This window comes from Battus philenor, unplaced genomic scaffold (genome assembly GCF_028537555.1).
Source record: "Battus philenor isolate CCGP_79_NKW_IND1 unplaced genomic scaffold, ilBatPhil1.0.hap1 SCAF_17, whole genome shotgun sequence".
NCBI lineage: Eukaryota > Metazoa > Arthropoda > Insecta > Lepidoptera > Papilionidae > Battus > Battus philenor.
Genome location: NW_027181679.1, coordinates 4,896,769 through 4,910,959, shown reverse-complemented (window position 1 = coordinate 4,910,959; position 14,191 = coordinate 4,896,769). Strand labels below are relative to the sequence as shown.

Here is a 14,191-nt window from a genome sequence, read left to right as displayed (position 1 = left end):
GCGAGGTCAAAAACGTATAGTCGAGGGGTCATCTCTTCGATATCTTCACCATACATAATGCTATCATTCCATGTTCGAATACCGTGAGATACACACTGCAAACTCTAGGGTGTTACATGTAACCTATAACTACATTCCTTTAGTAAATTTTCATATAATACGATAGTGTAAGTGCTTTATGATAATGAACGACTGGATAACGCAACTCTTTCAACCGCAAACATTCACAAAGCCTAAGGTGAGTTTATAAATAATTTTTATGTCCCTTTTCAATTGCTTTTTATTTTACAATGTATGACTTTTAACACTTATATATTCAGAATGCAGATCTAACTAGACCAGTGGTTCTCAACCTTTTTTCACCTGCGGCACATTTTTAACTATTCTGAAATCTGGCGGCACATAAAGAAAAAAAACCAACAGAAGTTTTTTTGTTGGCATGACAAACTGAATAAAAAGAACCATAAAAATTGTATTATATGTAAATAATCTAAAAATACAACAAAATGGCCAGTTTTCTTAACGATATAAAATTAAAAGCTAATTAACTAAACTACTTTAATGAGAAATTTGAGCTTGATGTTTTTCGATAATTTCATTTATATTTGGTCGTAAAAATGACAATGCTACTCTCATATCGTCTTCTACATTTAACAACCTTGATCTTTTTTTAGTTTTAATATTGGCTAATGCTGAAAATCCGAATTCGCACAAATAAGATGTGGAAAATTGTAATAGAATATTTAAAGCTTTTCTAGATAAAAGTGGATAGATGCATCTGATTTTTATCCAAAATGTATTAAGTGATTCTTCAGAATGTTTTAAAATTAAATCTCGATTAGTTGAAAGCAAAATAAGATCTTCTTCTTCATTTAAAGTTAACTCAAATACAGCAGTGTCCGTAATTAGAAATGGGTTACGAACCCAATCAAACTTATTAATATCCAATTCCGGGAAATAATAAACAATTCTCTCCTCTAATGTTGTCAAATGATCAAGAACAATTTGTTTAATAATTTTATACCCGTCTTTAGGAACTGATTCGAACTTTTCTAAATTACCTTCTTGGGCTTTCTTTTTCCATAAAGAAATTTGTCTTTTTAACCCCACCAACTTATCAGTTGAATTTAAAATATTTTCATTTGAACCTTGCATACTTGAATTAATACTGTTAAAAATGACAAAAATATCTGACAAATAAGCAAGTTTCGTTGTCCATGTTAAATCTTCTAATATTTCAACAAATTCAATATTATTATTTTGTTCAAAAAAAGCTTTCATTTCCTTTTTTAATTTTAAAACCCGAGATAAGACTTTTCCTCTGGATAGCCATCTTACTTCAGTATGGAGTAGCAAAGATTCATACTTGGACTCCATTGCTTTACATAGTTCCTTGAATAATCTGTTTTTCAATGGTCTTGATTTTATGTAATTTACCATTTTAACACATTGCTCCAAAACTATCTTTAAATCTGGTGACAGGAACTTTGTTATAAGAGCTTCTCTATGCAAAAAACAATGTGTAACTATTATATTTTGATTCAATTCTTTTACATAAGATACAAATCCTTTAATATGCCCGGTCATTGAGGGTGCACCATCTGTGCAAATTCCAATACAAAAATTCCAAGAGACATTTGTTTTTTCTAGATATGAATTAATTACTTCAAAAATATTTTTCCCGGTTGTAAAATTTGACAGCTCCCGACAACATAAAAATTGATTTATAATATCATCTTCATAGATAAATCTAACAAATGCAATTAACTGAGAATTTCCTGTGATGTCGGTGGTTTCATCTATTTGTATTGCAAAAAAGGAATTTTGAAGATTTTTTGTAGTATTCTGCTCGATATTTTCTGATATATCTTTTATCCTGCGATGTATAGTGTCATTAGAAAGGGGTATTTTGGAAATTTCAACATCGGCTGATTCACCAATCATCGTTTTGACTATTTTACGGCAAGCAGGTAATATAATTTCTTCTGCTAAATTATGGGGCTTCAATTTTACTGCGATCAATTCCGCGATTTCATAAGAAGCAAACTGAGCTTTTTCGGACACACAAAATTGTTTTTTAAAATTTTTTCCTTGTTTTACTTTTGTTGAAAGATACGTTTTAAAATAGTTCTTATCTTTGGTTGATAAAGAGGGATGATTGGTAACCAAGTGACGAAGAAGTTTGCTAGGAACCATAGCACTATTTGATAATTTTAAATTGCATATAATACATTCTGGGACTACTATGTTATTTTCTAACGATGAGGTGAATCCAAATCTTAAAAAATTGTCGTTATATTTTCTAGGAATTATATACTTTTTTAAAATAGAACTATTTTCACTTAAAACAGAGGAACACTCATTACTTTGGTCGTATATGTCATCATTATTGTTACTTGCATCATCATCATCATTATTCTTTTTTTTCTTTATCCATTTGTCCATTTTTAAGGGGTCTGAAAAAAACAAAAAAAATACTGTCAAAAAAATCGAAGTATATATAAATTTAAATTTATAAATATACAAATTCTGTAACCATTTGTAATTTATGAAAATGAAAAATATAACCCTTATGAAGTTATATAACTTTCACACAAATACAATTTTTAATGCATAAAATCGAATTTTATTTAAATAATTGCTGCCATTGTATTCGTGAAACAATTTAGCAGCAAACCTCGGGATTTTTTTAGATATAAACAGCAAACTTTTTTAATTACAGAAATATTCATCGAATGGAATAAAATCTGAAAAGTCTTAGATATTGTAAATCAAAGAATACGTGCATTGCAAAGTCAATATACCTCCTATTTTTTTATCGAAACTACATGCCAACAAATTAATAAGGATACGAATCAAATACTTTTCTAACTTTACAAAGGGTAGATTAGTATTACAATGGAAAATCATGTAAATTTAAAATATCACACAAACAACATGCTCATTTGGAAAAAGACAAGTGTGGTAGACTTGAGACAATTTTTAATACATAAACATGACTTTATCATAATTAGGGATTAAGAAAAGCGTTTTGTAAATTAAATATAATTAGCTGGTTCAATATATAAATATTTACGTTGAATATTTTTTTTTGTATATGTGTTATATATATTTTAAATTTTTCGCGGCACATTTTTAAAATCTCGCGGCACACAAAAGTGCCGCGGCACATGGGTTGAGAATCACTGAACTAGACCGTTATTTCAATAACTGCATTCAATTCGTATTTAATCTGTGGAAATACGATCAAGTCTCTGCTCGTCAATCTTGCCTCAAATGGTTGCCCGTTAAGCGGAGAAATTTTCGCGCTTTAATTACTCTCTATTCCTTACTTATGTCTAACACTTCGCCTAAGTAGGTAACTTAACCCCATAATTGCAATTCCTTGATTCAAACTATGAGAGATAATCTTTTACTACTTTGTCGTTCCCACAAATCAGATTTCTATCATTCTTATTGTCTAAGTCTCTTGTTCTAAGCCTTTTTGTTTAATATAAACTCTCCCAGAGTTTTAGTGAGTCAGCTAACCGTTATTTGTTTGAAAAGAAGATTCGAGATCTATTGGTGAATACAAGTTTACTCTAACTGTGTATGATAAAGTAAATAACATATATGTGTTATTTGTATGCTATGGTAATAAGTCCGCAATTACACTAATTGTAAAAAGTAAATAAACATTTATAAAGGACATAAGTAATCATTAGTATCATCATTATTTGAGCACGTCCACTGCTGAACATAGACCTCTGCCTAGGGTATCCAATAGGACCGGTTGAAAGCGATCTGCATCCAGCATCTTCGAACGACAAAGTAAATAAGTAAATAGGTAAATATTCGTGCCCTACAAAAGGTAAACAAACAACTCAGAAATCATTTGTAACTGTGTAGGCATTAGGCAACCGTATCACAAACGACTTCGACGCTCTTAAACAGCTGGAGCGTGTAGATCATTTGGACTAAAAACCGCTACAAGTCGAGTTAACTACGCTACAGGAATGATATACGGCAAAAACGCTACCGCTGCACGCTCCGCGAACATCTGCTCGCACCTACCGCGCATTAACCTAACGAGCTAGCCTAATGGCGCTCGCCAGGGCTGCCACGTTACAAAAAAAAAACATTCGAATCGAATAAATTACGAACGCGTTCTTCTAAGACACTACAAAGATTATTACAAAGCCTACGTGATCAACTCGCAAATTCAGTCTTAAACTCTAAATAACTAATCTTTAACCCATTGCGGCAAAGAAAATAATTCATCAAAATTGTGATGACAACATTCACATATCACGTCGCTCACAGAATCACTGTCTATCATAGTCTATACATTTTTAATGTTATTTATGTTTTGTTAACTATTGTGGAACAATCCTCTTTTTAAAGAAAGGGTGACTTTTGTTAATAACTAACAGCCTAGACAGATTTCGTAATATCGGTAGTTATATTTTAAAGAAATATCAAGAATAAATAATGTACCTAGCCACCTAAGAGTAATAAGATGATGGAAGGAAGGCGATAAAAGCAAGAAGGGATGAAAGAACAAAATGAAAGATATTGTGAAGGAAAAAATGGAAAGAATAAAAGAAATTGAGAAGTATGAAAGAGAGTGAAGAATAAAGATAAAAATCTTAAAAACTTATTTGTAAACAAAGACCCTGGTCCCAACAAATTAGGGGTACGAAAGGCCTCCATATTCTTATACAAAAAAAATATTAAAAAGAAAAAGAAAATTAAATTAGTTAAATAAAAGTCGACATCGTGGCGACACATTTTTACTTGAATAAATTATATATATTAGACAAGTAAAATTTTTTGACCATGAAACCATTGTATATAATGTCTGTTTTCTGTATTATTTACTATCTATTTTCCAATTACAAACATAAAATGTATGAATTGCACAGATGAAACGCAATAATACATTAAACTTTAATACTGATTATACCATATCAAATTAATAACTAAAACCAAATGAAGCTTGGTCTCATTAACAGAAGTTAGCTTTTATTTATAATGAAAAATAAAAAACGAAGCTATACACGTAGCAGTAAATAATGTTAAGCTTTGTTTATCTCACTTTAATATTAACTTTAACACTCCATTGAGCACTTCGCTTCGACTTCTATGGTCTTTTGTGAGTTTTATGACTTTTGTTACACAAACACAAATAGCTTAGCCAAAATAGCTATTGTTTTTGGCATAGCCTTACTTGCATTTAAATGTTATTGTTAAGAAGATTATATAATCGACAGTCTTCAAGTATCAACTGTCGAATTTTTTTATAATTTATTTTATTATATAAATAACCTATACTTCAGGTTCCTTGGTTATTTTAAGTGACATTTAATATTCACTAAAATCCGTCTATGTTGACACTGGTGTAATATTACTTAACTAATCATTTTCTCCAGGGGAGTATATTTTTAATTACAACTCGTGCGTAAAATTGGCAAAATACATAAGATTAGCAATAGAAATAAAGGTAAGCATGTTATACGTTTCCCTAGACTTCATTAAAATTAATAACTCTATGGAAAACTATGTTATCAACATCATCTTTTTAACCACAGGACATCCTCTGCTTGTCATAAGACTTGTCAGAAACTGTGAACGATTTTTTAAAACATTTTCGTGTAATTTCTCGGAATTATAAAAAATTCTTCGTTATAATAAATCTTGTAAATAAATTGCATATCTGTACTATGAATATTTTAAAACTGACCACAAAAAAGCCCGTCTGAGATTGGTGTGAGCTCTTCTGAGATCGGGGTATATTTAGAACCCTTGTAGCTTTGTATTGAAAGGTACCGTAATAGAGGAATGCAATTTTGTTCAATTTTGAACTCTTTTAGCATTCTACTTATGGCATACACAAGTCACTGTAAATTATCCTAAGCAGGAAATAATATACATAAATTAATATTAACACATAATGTTACGTATAGACTATGCTAAAATAAATATTTTATATACGCTCTAAATAAAAAATTCGAATATACGACGGAAACGTACAAACGGAATATATTTTGTTTCTCTTAAAGTAGAAAAGTCATGTAACAGCACCGCTGTGGTGGCGGGACGGAAATCCGCAACTAATTAAAATTCTACGTAAATGAATAACTGCAGCACACCGCCGCCGGTCTCTCTCTGGATAATTACACAAATAAATATTACCTGGAAACAGTTTGTTTAAGTTGAAACCTGTCCTCTCTTTTATTCTAAGTCACAAATAAAAAGTATAATATCCCGCGCAACAATCAATATCATCATCATATCAGCCAATAGATGCCGACTGCAAGGTATAGGCCGCCCCCAAAGTACGCCACGAAAACCGATCTACGCACACCGCGCAGTTTAATGCGAAAACTCGAATGAGTTGGACATTTTTGGAGATTTAGGAAGTACTTAAAGGCATAGAATCGTAAAACATTTCGTAAATCATTTTTTTCCTTTACTTTTATTTTTTTCCAATAATATCATTGTATTGAAAATATAAAATCTTGGCTTTAATTAACGTAACATGCAAAGTCTTGTTTTTTATTATTTAAAGAGCCGTTAATTGTTGTCTGTTTTATTAAGCTTATATCTAAGCTAATTATGGCCATCGCTGTGTACGCCTACTAGCCTAATAGGCTAACGTTTTTAATTTTTGATTTTAAATGAAACTAATGTAAACTTATATTATGAGTCGCTGCTGGATTGCCTATTTAAAATAAACAAATAAAATAATCACGGCAACACAAGTGTTGACCTATAATTACGACTTACACGAAAGTAGATTACGCAGAGTCCATCAAAATCCATTAATTAACTTGGATATTAACGAGCCTCTAAAGATCGAAAGTTTATACCTTGAAATTACAAAGTGCGTAATAGGTTCCAAAGTCTTTTGAACTTTTGTAAAGTCATCGTTAATTTCAGGCGCAGCAGGGAAGCCAAAAATGCGGGAGCGTTGCCAGTTCGAGCGGGATCACGAGCGGAGCGGGCGGCGGGACCAATGCCTCGGTTCCGCGACAGGCAGAAGTGAAACCAGTCGAATGTAATTTATGTCATCGAAAGTTTAAAAACATACCTGCCCTTAACGGTCACATGCGGCTACACGGTGGATACTTTAAAAAAGTAAGTTTTATGTTATTCTTGAAGCATCGAAGTTATTTTGTGATTACTGAAACGGTATTCGTATTCAGGATTCTGACAATAAGAAGTTGGACAAAAAAGAATCGTCCGGACCACCCTTACAAACCGCTTCGGTGTCAGTGAGAGCGCTTATTGAAGAAAAAATTATTAGTCGTCGCGGAGGAACAATTTCATCAGCGCACACAGGTACAAAGTTCACTATTCGTACATATTTACTTGAAGCATCATTTTCTCTTTTAATTTTCTTTTTAATTATAGGTACAAGTACGGACATCATATCTTCCCGAGCGGGTTTTATAGCTCCTGCCCCACCGCCGTTGTCAACAATCCGATCATCAGTTGCTTCACCATCTTCACCAGTAACTACACAATTTATACCACCCCGTGCTCCATCCGTGGTGACAGTAGCCACAAATATCGCAAATAATCCGGCCATTAGAGATTCTACGCTTATTGAACTATTAAAGAAAGGCAGCTGCACTAAGGTTAGTATATACTTGAATAGTACTCCTTTAATACTTGGGCAGTATTAAATGATATACTTGTAAATGTCGATTTATTCCCTACAAATACTTCTTTCAGGTTGTAAAACGATCTACTTCCGACCCTGGTCAGTCTTCGCCTGCCCATCAAGAATTCACATTTCGACCGGAATTATTCGGTGTCTCTTTTAATTCCGACGATGGATACTTTTCACCAGCCCTTAATACCGATGATACTTTTCAATTTACTACGACGCCCGAACAAATGGAAGAGTTTGCCTCATTAGAAAACTACGCGACTATCCGAGAACGGTCGCCAGTGACATTCCCGTCTAGTCGACGACTGGCTGCGGTTTTAAACTCACCTTTACCTGAATCCTTGGCAGACTTTGGAGCAAGTCACGGATGCTCACCTGTACCATCGCCTGGTATTGTTTACGCGGATAGTTCACCTTGTTTATCATACTCAACTGGCGATTCACCGGGATTAGCTTACAATGCAACATCACCAGGAGAAAACTATTCAACCCAGCCCGAAGCTTCCCCTGGTATTGCTTATCCGACACCACCAGCATCTCACGATGCTAATTCACCAGCGCATACAGTTCCACGAGCGTCATCACCTTTATCAGCAGCATTTTTTACAGCTACTATGTCCAGTCAGGAGGAGGTAAAACTCAGTTTCTGTAATAGTATTTTGTATTATTTATTATTATAATTATATTAACAATTAAATGCTTTAAGGTTGAAGAAGCGTTAGAAGAAGTGCTGCCGGAAGAATGCAGGTCGTTAGATGCTTATTCATTGGAATCGTCCCCGACACCTCGTCGCATTATGTTAAATTCGGAAGACCCTTTATTATCTAGTAGCCCGCGTGATTTTTCACACCACCGGCACTTTCGTCGTCAACAGCGTTTGGCCCTGTCTACTCCAATTCATCAATGGCAACATGACAATTCATTACAAGTAAATATTCGCATTGCAGGTTTATTTTTGCTGTACAATTCACATAATCATATAAATGTAAACCTAAATCATTCTTTTTAGGTGTGTGTTGAAGGTCGAGACGTAGTGCCTGCTGTATTTTTAAGTCCCAGCAGCGTGCCGGCTTCTCCACAGCGACGTAAAAGACGAGCTTCTCCCGCTGGGCCATACAGGACTCGCATGAGACGCTCGATTAATCACTATACCCCGCAACCTATACTGCCACCTGATAGAGATGGTTCGGGACTCTTGATTGAATTGATACATGGTTGGTATTATAAATGTAACTATACTTTATAGTAATAACCCATTTTTTTTTCGTGGAAAAATGCTGTGTGGCTTTTGTCACAGCTCAACCGTGTTTGAAGTGGAACGCGCTAAAGTAACCTACATCTGCCTCAGCTCATTAGCTCTCTCGGGAATTGAAGAAAGCCGATATTTTCATCTTATCAGAATAGGAAGCTTACTTACTTTCTGTTCAATTCTTTATCATCATCATCATCATCCTCGTTACAGTTACAGGACATCTACTGCTAGACACCCTTAGATTTCTAATATCACCGGTTGAAAGCGGCCTATATACAGCGTCGTTCGTTTACCTTAACATGGTAGTAATATTGTGGATAGACGTCTTACTACAGGTCTAAGACGCCAATTGTTCTGAACGATACTCGGGCTATGAGAGTTGAACATTGGCTCGTTCAGTTATTAGTTTAAATATGCTGACTAAACGCATTTTTCTCTTTAATAGCGATATTATTTTGAATTGCTTCCTTTTTCAGATTATTATTTTAGTTTCCTTATGATTAACGATTTATTAAATTCATTTGTCTATATTACCATTTACATTTTAGGACACCCAAACTCCGAAAGCGAGGTAATGGCGCAGTATGGAGAACCCCGTCCACCACAAATAAATATTGGAATTGACTATCAAGCGAATATTCCAGAGCTCTGCAACGACCGCGTTGATTTACACAGAGCTCCGGAACAGTTACTCTGGGATCCAGGCATTAATGACGCTCTTGACGATAACGAAGGTAGAGTAGCTAAATTTGTTTCTTTAAATTACATAGGATAGTTAAAAAAAGATATTAATATTTATTTTATTCCCGATTCATATAGTAAAAGACTAATTGAAGGAAATGAAAATATTGACTGTTACCCAGAAAGTATGATATAAATAAAATAAATATGGTATTTTACATTATTTCTAAAAATACTTATAGGGTGATTGGTGAAAAACTTTAAACATATGTTTATCAAAAGTTAATATTCATTTACTAGAAATTGGCATTTTCTTTCGAACTATACTCTAGCGTTAACATTCTTTTTTAAATCTATTTTATTTTTGTCTTTACTCTGCTTCGCAAGGTGTTATAGTTGCAGAGAAAAACCAGGAAGAAATTATACAACCTGATTTTAAAAAAGTTTAACAACGTCGATCAATGCATGTATACTTTTTCATAGCCTAAATGAAAACAAAATAATCAAGCATCATTGCCAATGATTCTTTAAGTTTGTCAAGAAAAGCTTTAAAACTTTTATACCTATTTCCTATTAACAAAGTCTGATGGAACTGATAGTAAACAATAATTAATTCTAATATGTAGTATTTCGAATTTTGAAAAGGCCTTTGATAACTATATTATCTTTACGTAATTCATTTTTGGATAGGGATCATACTTTTATTTGAAAACCAATAAGCTATCAATTCCCAACTTTAAGTCTTTTACACTTATTACACGGTATAGTCCCGCCGAGTTTCATTTACTTGTTCATATCAAATCTGAAACACCTATTATTCTAACAGAGACTCGTCTCCTCTTCGTTGAGAAATTTTGTAATTTGAATTCGAATTATGTTTTAGTACGAATGTTCATGGAGTTGGCGATGTGTGCGGCTATGCCTGTTGGCGGTCACACGCGGGAGTTCGCTCTGCAAACTTTAGGAGAATGTGGAGGAGACATCAGAGCTGCCACGTTACGTCTCATGTCGAGGCCTGCTGCCCCGTCTCAACACGAGTCCCGTTGGACTCCAGACGAAGTTGAAGCTTTCTTAGCCGGCCTTGGGCATTATGATAAGGACTTTTACAGGATTTCCCAACTCGTAAGTACATCGTATCCTTCATCATCATCATAATTATTTCACCCGTAGAACGTCAACCTATAGGACATACTTTAAGTATTAATTTATTTATTAAAAAACATACATTTCAATCTTCATTTCATGTAATTAAAATGTTATTAATACTATTACAGATAAGAACAAAAGATTCGAAGCAATGTGTACAGTTCTACTACTTCTGGAAGAAAGTAACAAAAGACTACAAGTCACTGTATTTAAGAAGCTGGGGTATGGAACCGCAAGCCACGTCACAAGTAAGCACTGCCACGTTTACAACGCTATCACACTTCATCTTCAGATTCAGTGAAGATTGAGTGATGACACCAGTTTAAAACACACGACTTCTTCATGTTTAGGGTTCGATAGGACAGATTTCATTACAAGGCTCCACTTCGTGCTCTTCGCCGACATCGTACGACGGAGAAGAATATCCTTGCAAGATTTGCGGGAAGTAAGTGCCAACCCTGGAGCGCATCATATCCGCTTACAAAACTGGCAGTCATGACAAATACACGCAGTCGCAATTTACGTGAAACGCTCACGGCTCTAATAGCCAAAACAAAATTTAGGTTTACCTTCGTCCATAAATCTCACTTAAATTGCGCATGCCTAACTGGATATAGAACTATTAATGTCTATTACTTATACCGTACTAACTCAAGACGAAATATCTGTTCAAGAATTGTGAAGGATGCTTCAGGAATTGTTATACTTTGCTTCAGAAATCGTTTAACAAATGTTTAAGATAACAGTTAAAAGTGTATTAATATAATAAATTTCTTGTACCAATGTTTTGCCCTCAAGTTAACTGTCGAGTTCTGCATGTAAAAGTAATGTTTTACTTTTAAAACAACCCAAAATCAGAATAAAGATGTTTGTTTACAAATTTATAATATACAAATAGAACGCTTGAAATCCGTGAGACCTCTTAAAACACTAGTAAAATCTTAATTATTTTCAAAAATATGTTGGTTGACCAACTATAATAATTGACTCGGTATCGGATTTGTATATATAAAAAAATATTTTATATCAAAAAGTCTGACTTTCATATTTCTTCACGAAGATATTAAATAGGATATTTAAATGAATGCCGTGTATATATTGTATGGTATTAAGAATAGGCGACATGTGTTGATGCTTTTTATGCTTAGCTTTAGCGGAGTTCTGCTTTTGTTTTGTGTTTTCTTTTGCTTTACACTTTTTGATTCAGTTGCTGTTGTAATAGTTGTATTATATTATGTTTCAGAGTATTTAACAAAGTAAAAAGTCGTAGCGCGCACATGAAGTCACACCGGCCACTCGACGCCGAGCCAAAAAGGCCAAAACTCGAAAAGCCTTATGAAAAGGTCGAGAGACCCGATGACAGGGCTCACGCTACTGCTGAATACCAAAACAAACATCCACAGTAACCGACTTGCTCATTTATCTAGCTGCTCTGTGCCCTCACACCGACTTAACTATATTATTAACGTTTTTATTGTACCGAGTTTATAATCGAAAATTTAAAATATTTAATACACGTTTTTTTTACAAAAATAAAAAAACTAAATATATAAAAATCGTGTCATCGGTTCTTTTATAAAATATATAAGAAAAAGATTTTATCCATTCGCTCGATGCCTGCCGCGACTCTTATCGCACAGTCACTAGGACGGGTAATAACTTAAAGTCGAAAAATATTAGAAAATAAATAATAATAAGCAAGCATTTAAGGTGTTTGCAAAGTAATTTTTATATTAATTAAACATGATTAAGAGAAACAAAATAATGACATACAGGCAAAAAAGTTCACGGACGAACAAAGCCGGTCCCAAATATAATAAATATCTGTTTCCCGTAGTGCTAACCTTAAAGAGAGCACATAATATTTTGTATAACGATTGATAATTATGTAGATAGTTAGGTACATTCGTAAAGTTTTTATATGACAGACTTCTTAATGTGACTTGGCAAGTGTGATGTTGTAAATAATTGTGTAGCTATCGACGATAACGATATTAAGTATTGCAACTATAACTCTGTGTGATACGTTAACGTGTAGCAACTACACTACCTCGTTTCTATTAAACTGTTTGATTTTATTGCGAGCCCAGCTCAATATTAAGTTTGATTGTTTGCTCACTGTCATGTTATTTTGTAGTTATTCTTTATTGTCTCTTATCTAGTCGTATTAGACAAATATACTATAAAGTTTTTGACTGGACAAATCGTTCCGCTGTCAGTGCTGTAACAGTGTTTCAATCAACATCCGTACCGTAAACCTACTAGTCACATATCGATAAACAATTTTAGAAAAATATTGACAGTCGGAGGGAAGCTTCTGTGAACATGTGAAGTTAATAATTGTCCTTCATATTAACCAACTATGTAATGCTACAGATAATATCGTTAATAAATTAGGAAGTCTATCGTCCATTTTATTCCAATATAATCACAGAAGCTGAAATAATAAAAATGAGGTATAATATTTTTTTACACAATATTATAGAAATGCTCAAATATTCTATATTTTACGTTGATAATTTTATTAACTAGTTCCTTGTTGATTCTTCTTAATAGTATCTCTATTGTTTAGTTGAGTCTCTCTTAATCTTTGAGTACTTGTAGATTATGTTGTTTCATACAAATTATAATAGTAGTAATAATAATAATAATAATATTTAAATGTGTATTTGTAACTACGTGTTGTGATAATCGTTCCGGTGTTAAACTGTCTATAATTTAATGGAATGTACAAATTGGGCAATAAGTGTAATTGCTCAAATATATTACGAATGTCTCTATTGACTGCCTGTAGTCGGAACTCAGTCCCGCTAATATTTCTTCTCTGATAACAGTTCTTGTGGTTGTGAACTCTTTGTCTCTCTCTGTCTTCCGAGATACCTTTTACGTACCTTCTAACATCTAGCTTTTAGTTTTTTGGGCAGTATTCACGTAAAAGACATGTTATATTTTAAATGTTTGTATTATTTTTGTCTACTAAACTTTTTTTTTTAATTAACATGACTCTGTTGATGTACTGCGCACATTGCATTTGGTTTCGTAGCTCGGGCCAAGTACATAATGTACTAGAAGTTGTATGATGATTCTGCCGATAATAAATTCATATGTTTAGCGATAGGTTATTTTGCAAAGGTGTTATTAGTTTTCCTTTCATTAGTACCTGAGTGAATCTCTGCCAAAGTACGATCCAAATATAATTTGATCTAGAAGTTTTAAATTTTTTATAGATTCTTAAAAATAAGGTTAAATGGATTTTTATATGCTACATAATTATATAACTAACTTGTGTGATTATTTGGTTGTGTTCTATTTTAACAATATAGGCAGATGTTTTCAACGACAAAGCGTAATCTACTTTAACTTCAATTTAGATGCCAAATTTTTGCCAAAGTAAAAGTAATTGATTTAATAAGTATTTATAGTTATAATTAAATTACTTATAAAAAAGTGGGCGA

At 33.3% G+C, this 14,191-nt stretch overlaps 1 protein-coding gene across 1 annotated transcript in view; it reads left to right on the top strand.

The window, feature by feature from the left end:
- The window catches only part of LOC137919813 (zinc finger protein 541), a 225,385-nt gene extending 213,146 nt beyond the window's left edge, over positions 1 to 12,239 (top strand). Inside the window, exons 9-19 of the mRNA XM_068763010.1 lie at positions 6,922 to 7,119; positions 7,188 to 7,323; positions 7,396 to 7,622; positions 7,720 to 8,289; positions 8,364 to 8,585; positions 8,667 to 8,871; positions 9,458 to 9,643; positions 10,474 to 10,712; positions 10,865 to 10,984; positions 11,087 to 11,181; positions 11,980 to 12,239. Of these exons, the coding sequence (XP_068619111.1) occupies positions 6,922 to 7,119; positions 7,188 to 7,323; positions 7,396 to 7,622; positions 7,720 to 8,289; positions 8,364 to 8,585; positions 8,667 to 8,871; positions 9,458 to 9,643; positions 10,474 to 10,712; positions 10,865 to 10,984; positions 11,087 to 11,181; positions 11,980 to 12,142 (2,361 nt within the window). The 3' untranslated portion in view covers positions 12,143 to 12,239. The remainder of the gene's footprint in view (positions 1 to 6,921; positions 7,120 to 7,187; positions 7,324 to 7,395; positions 7,623 to 7,719; positions 8,290 to 8,363; positions 8,586 to 8,666; positions 8,872 to 9,457; positions 9,644 to 10,473; positions 10,713 to 10,864; positions 10,985 to 11,086; positions 11,182 to 11,979) is intronic.
- The last annotated feature ends 1,952 nt before the right edge of the window (positions 12,240 to 14,191 follow it).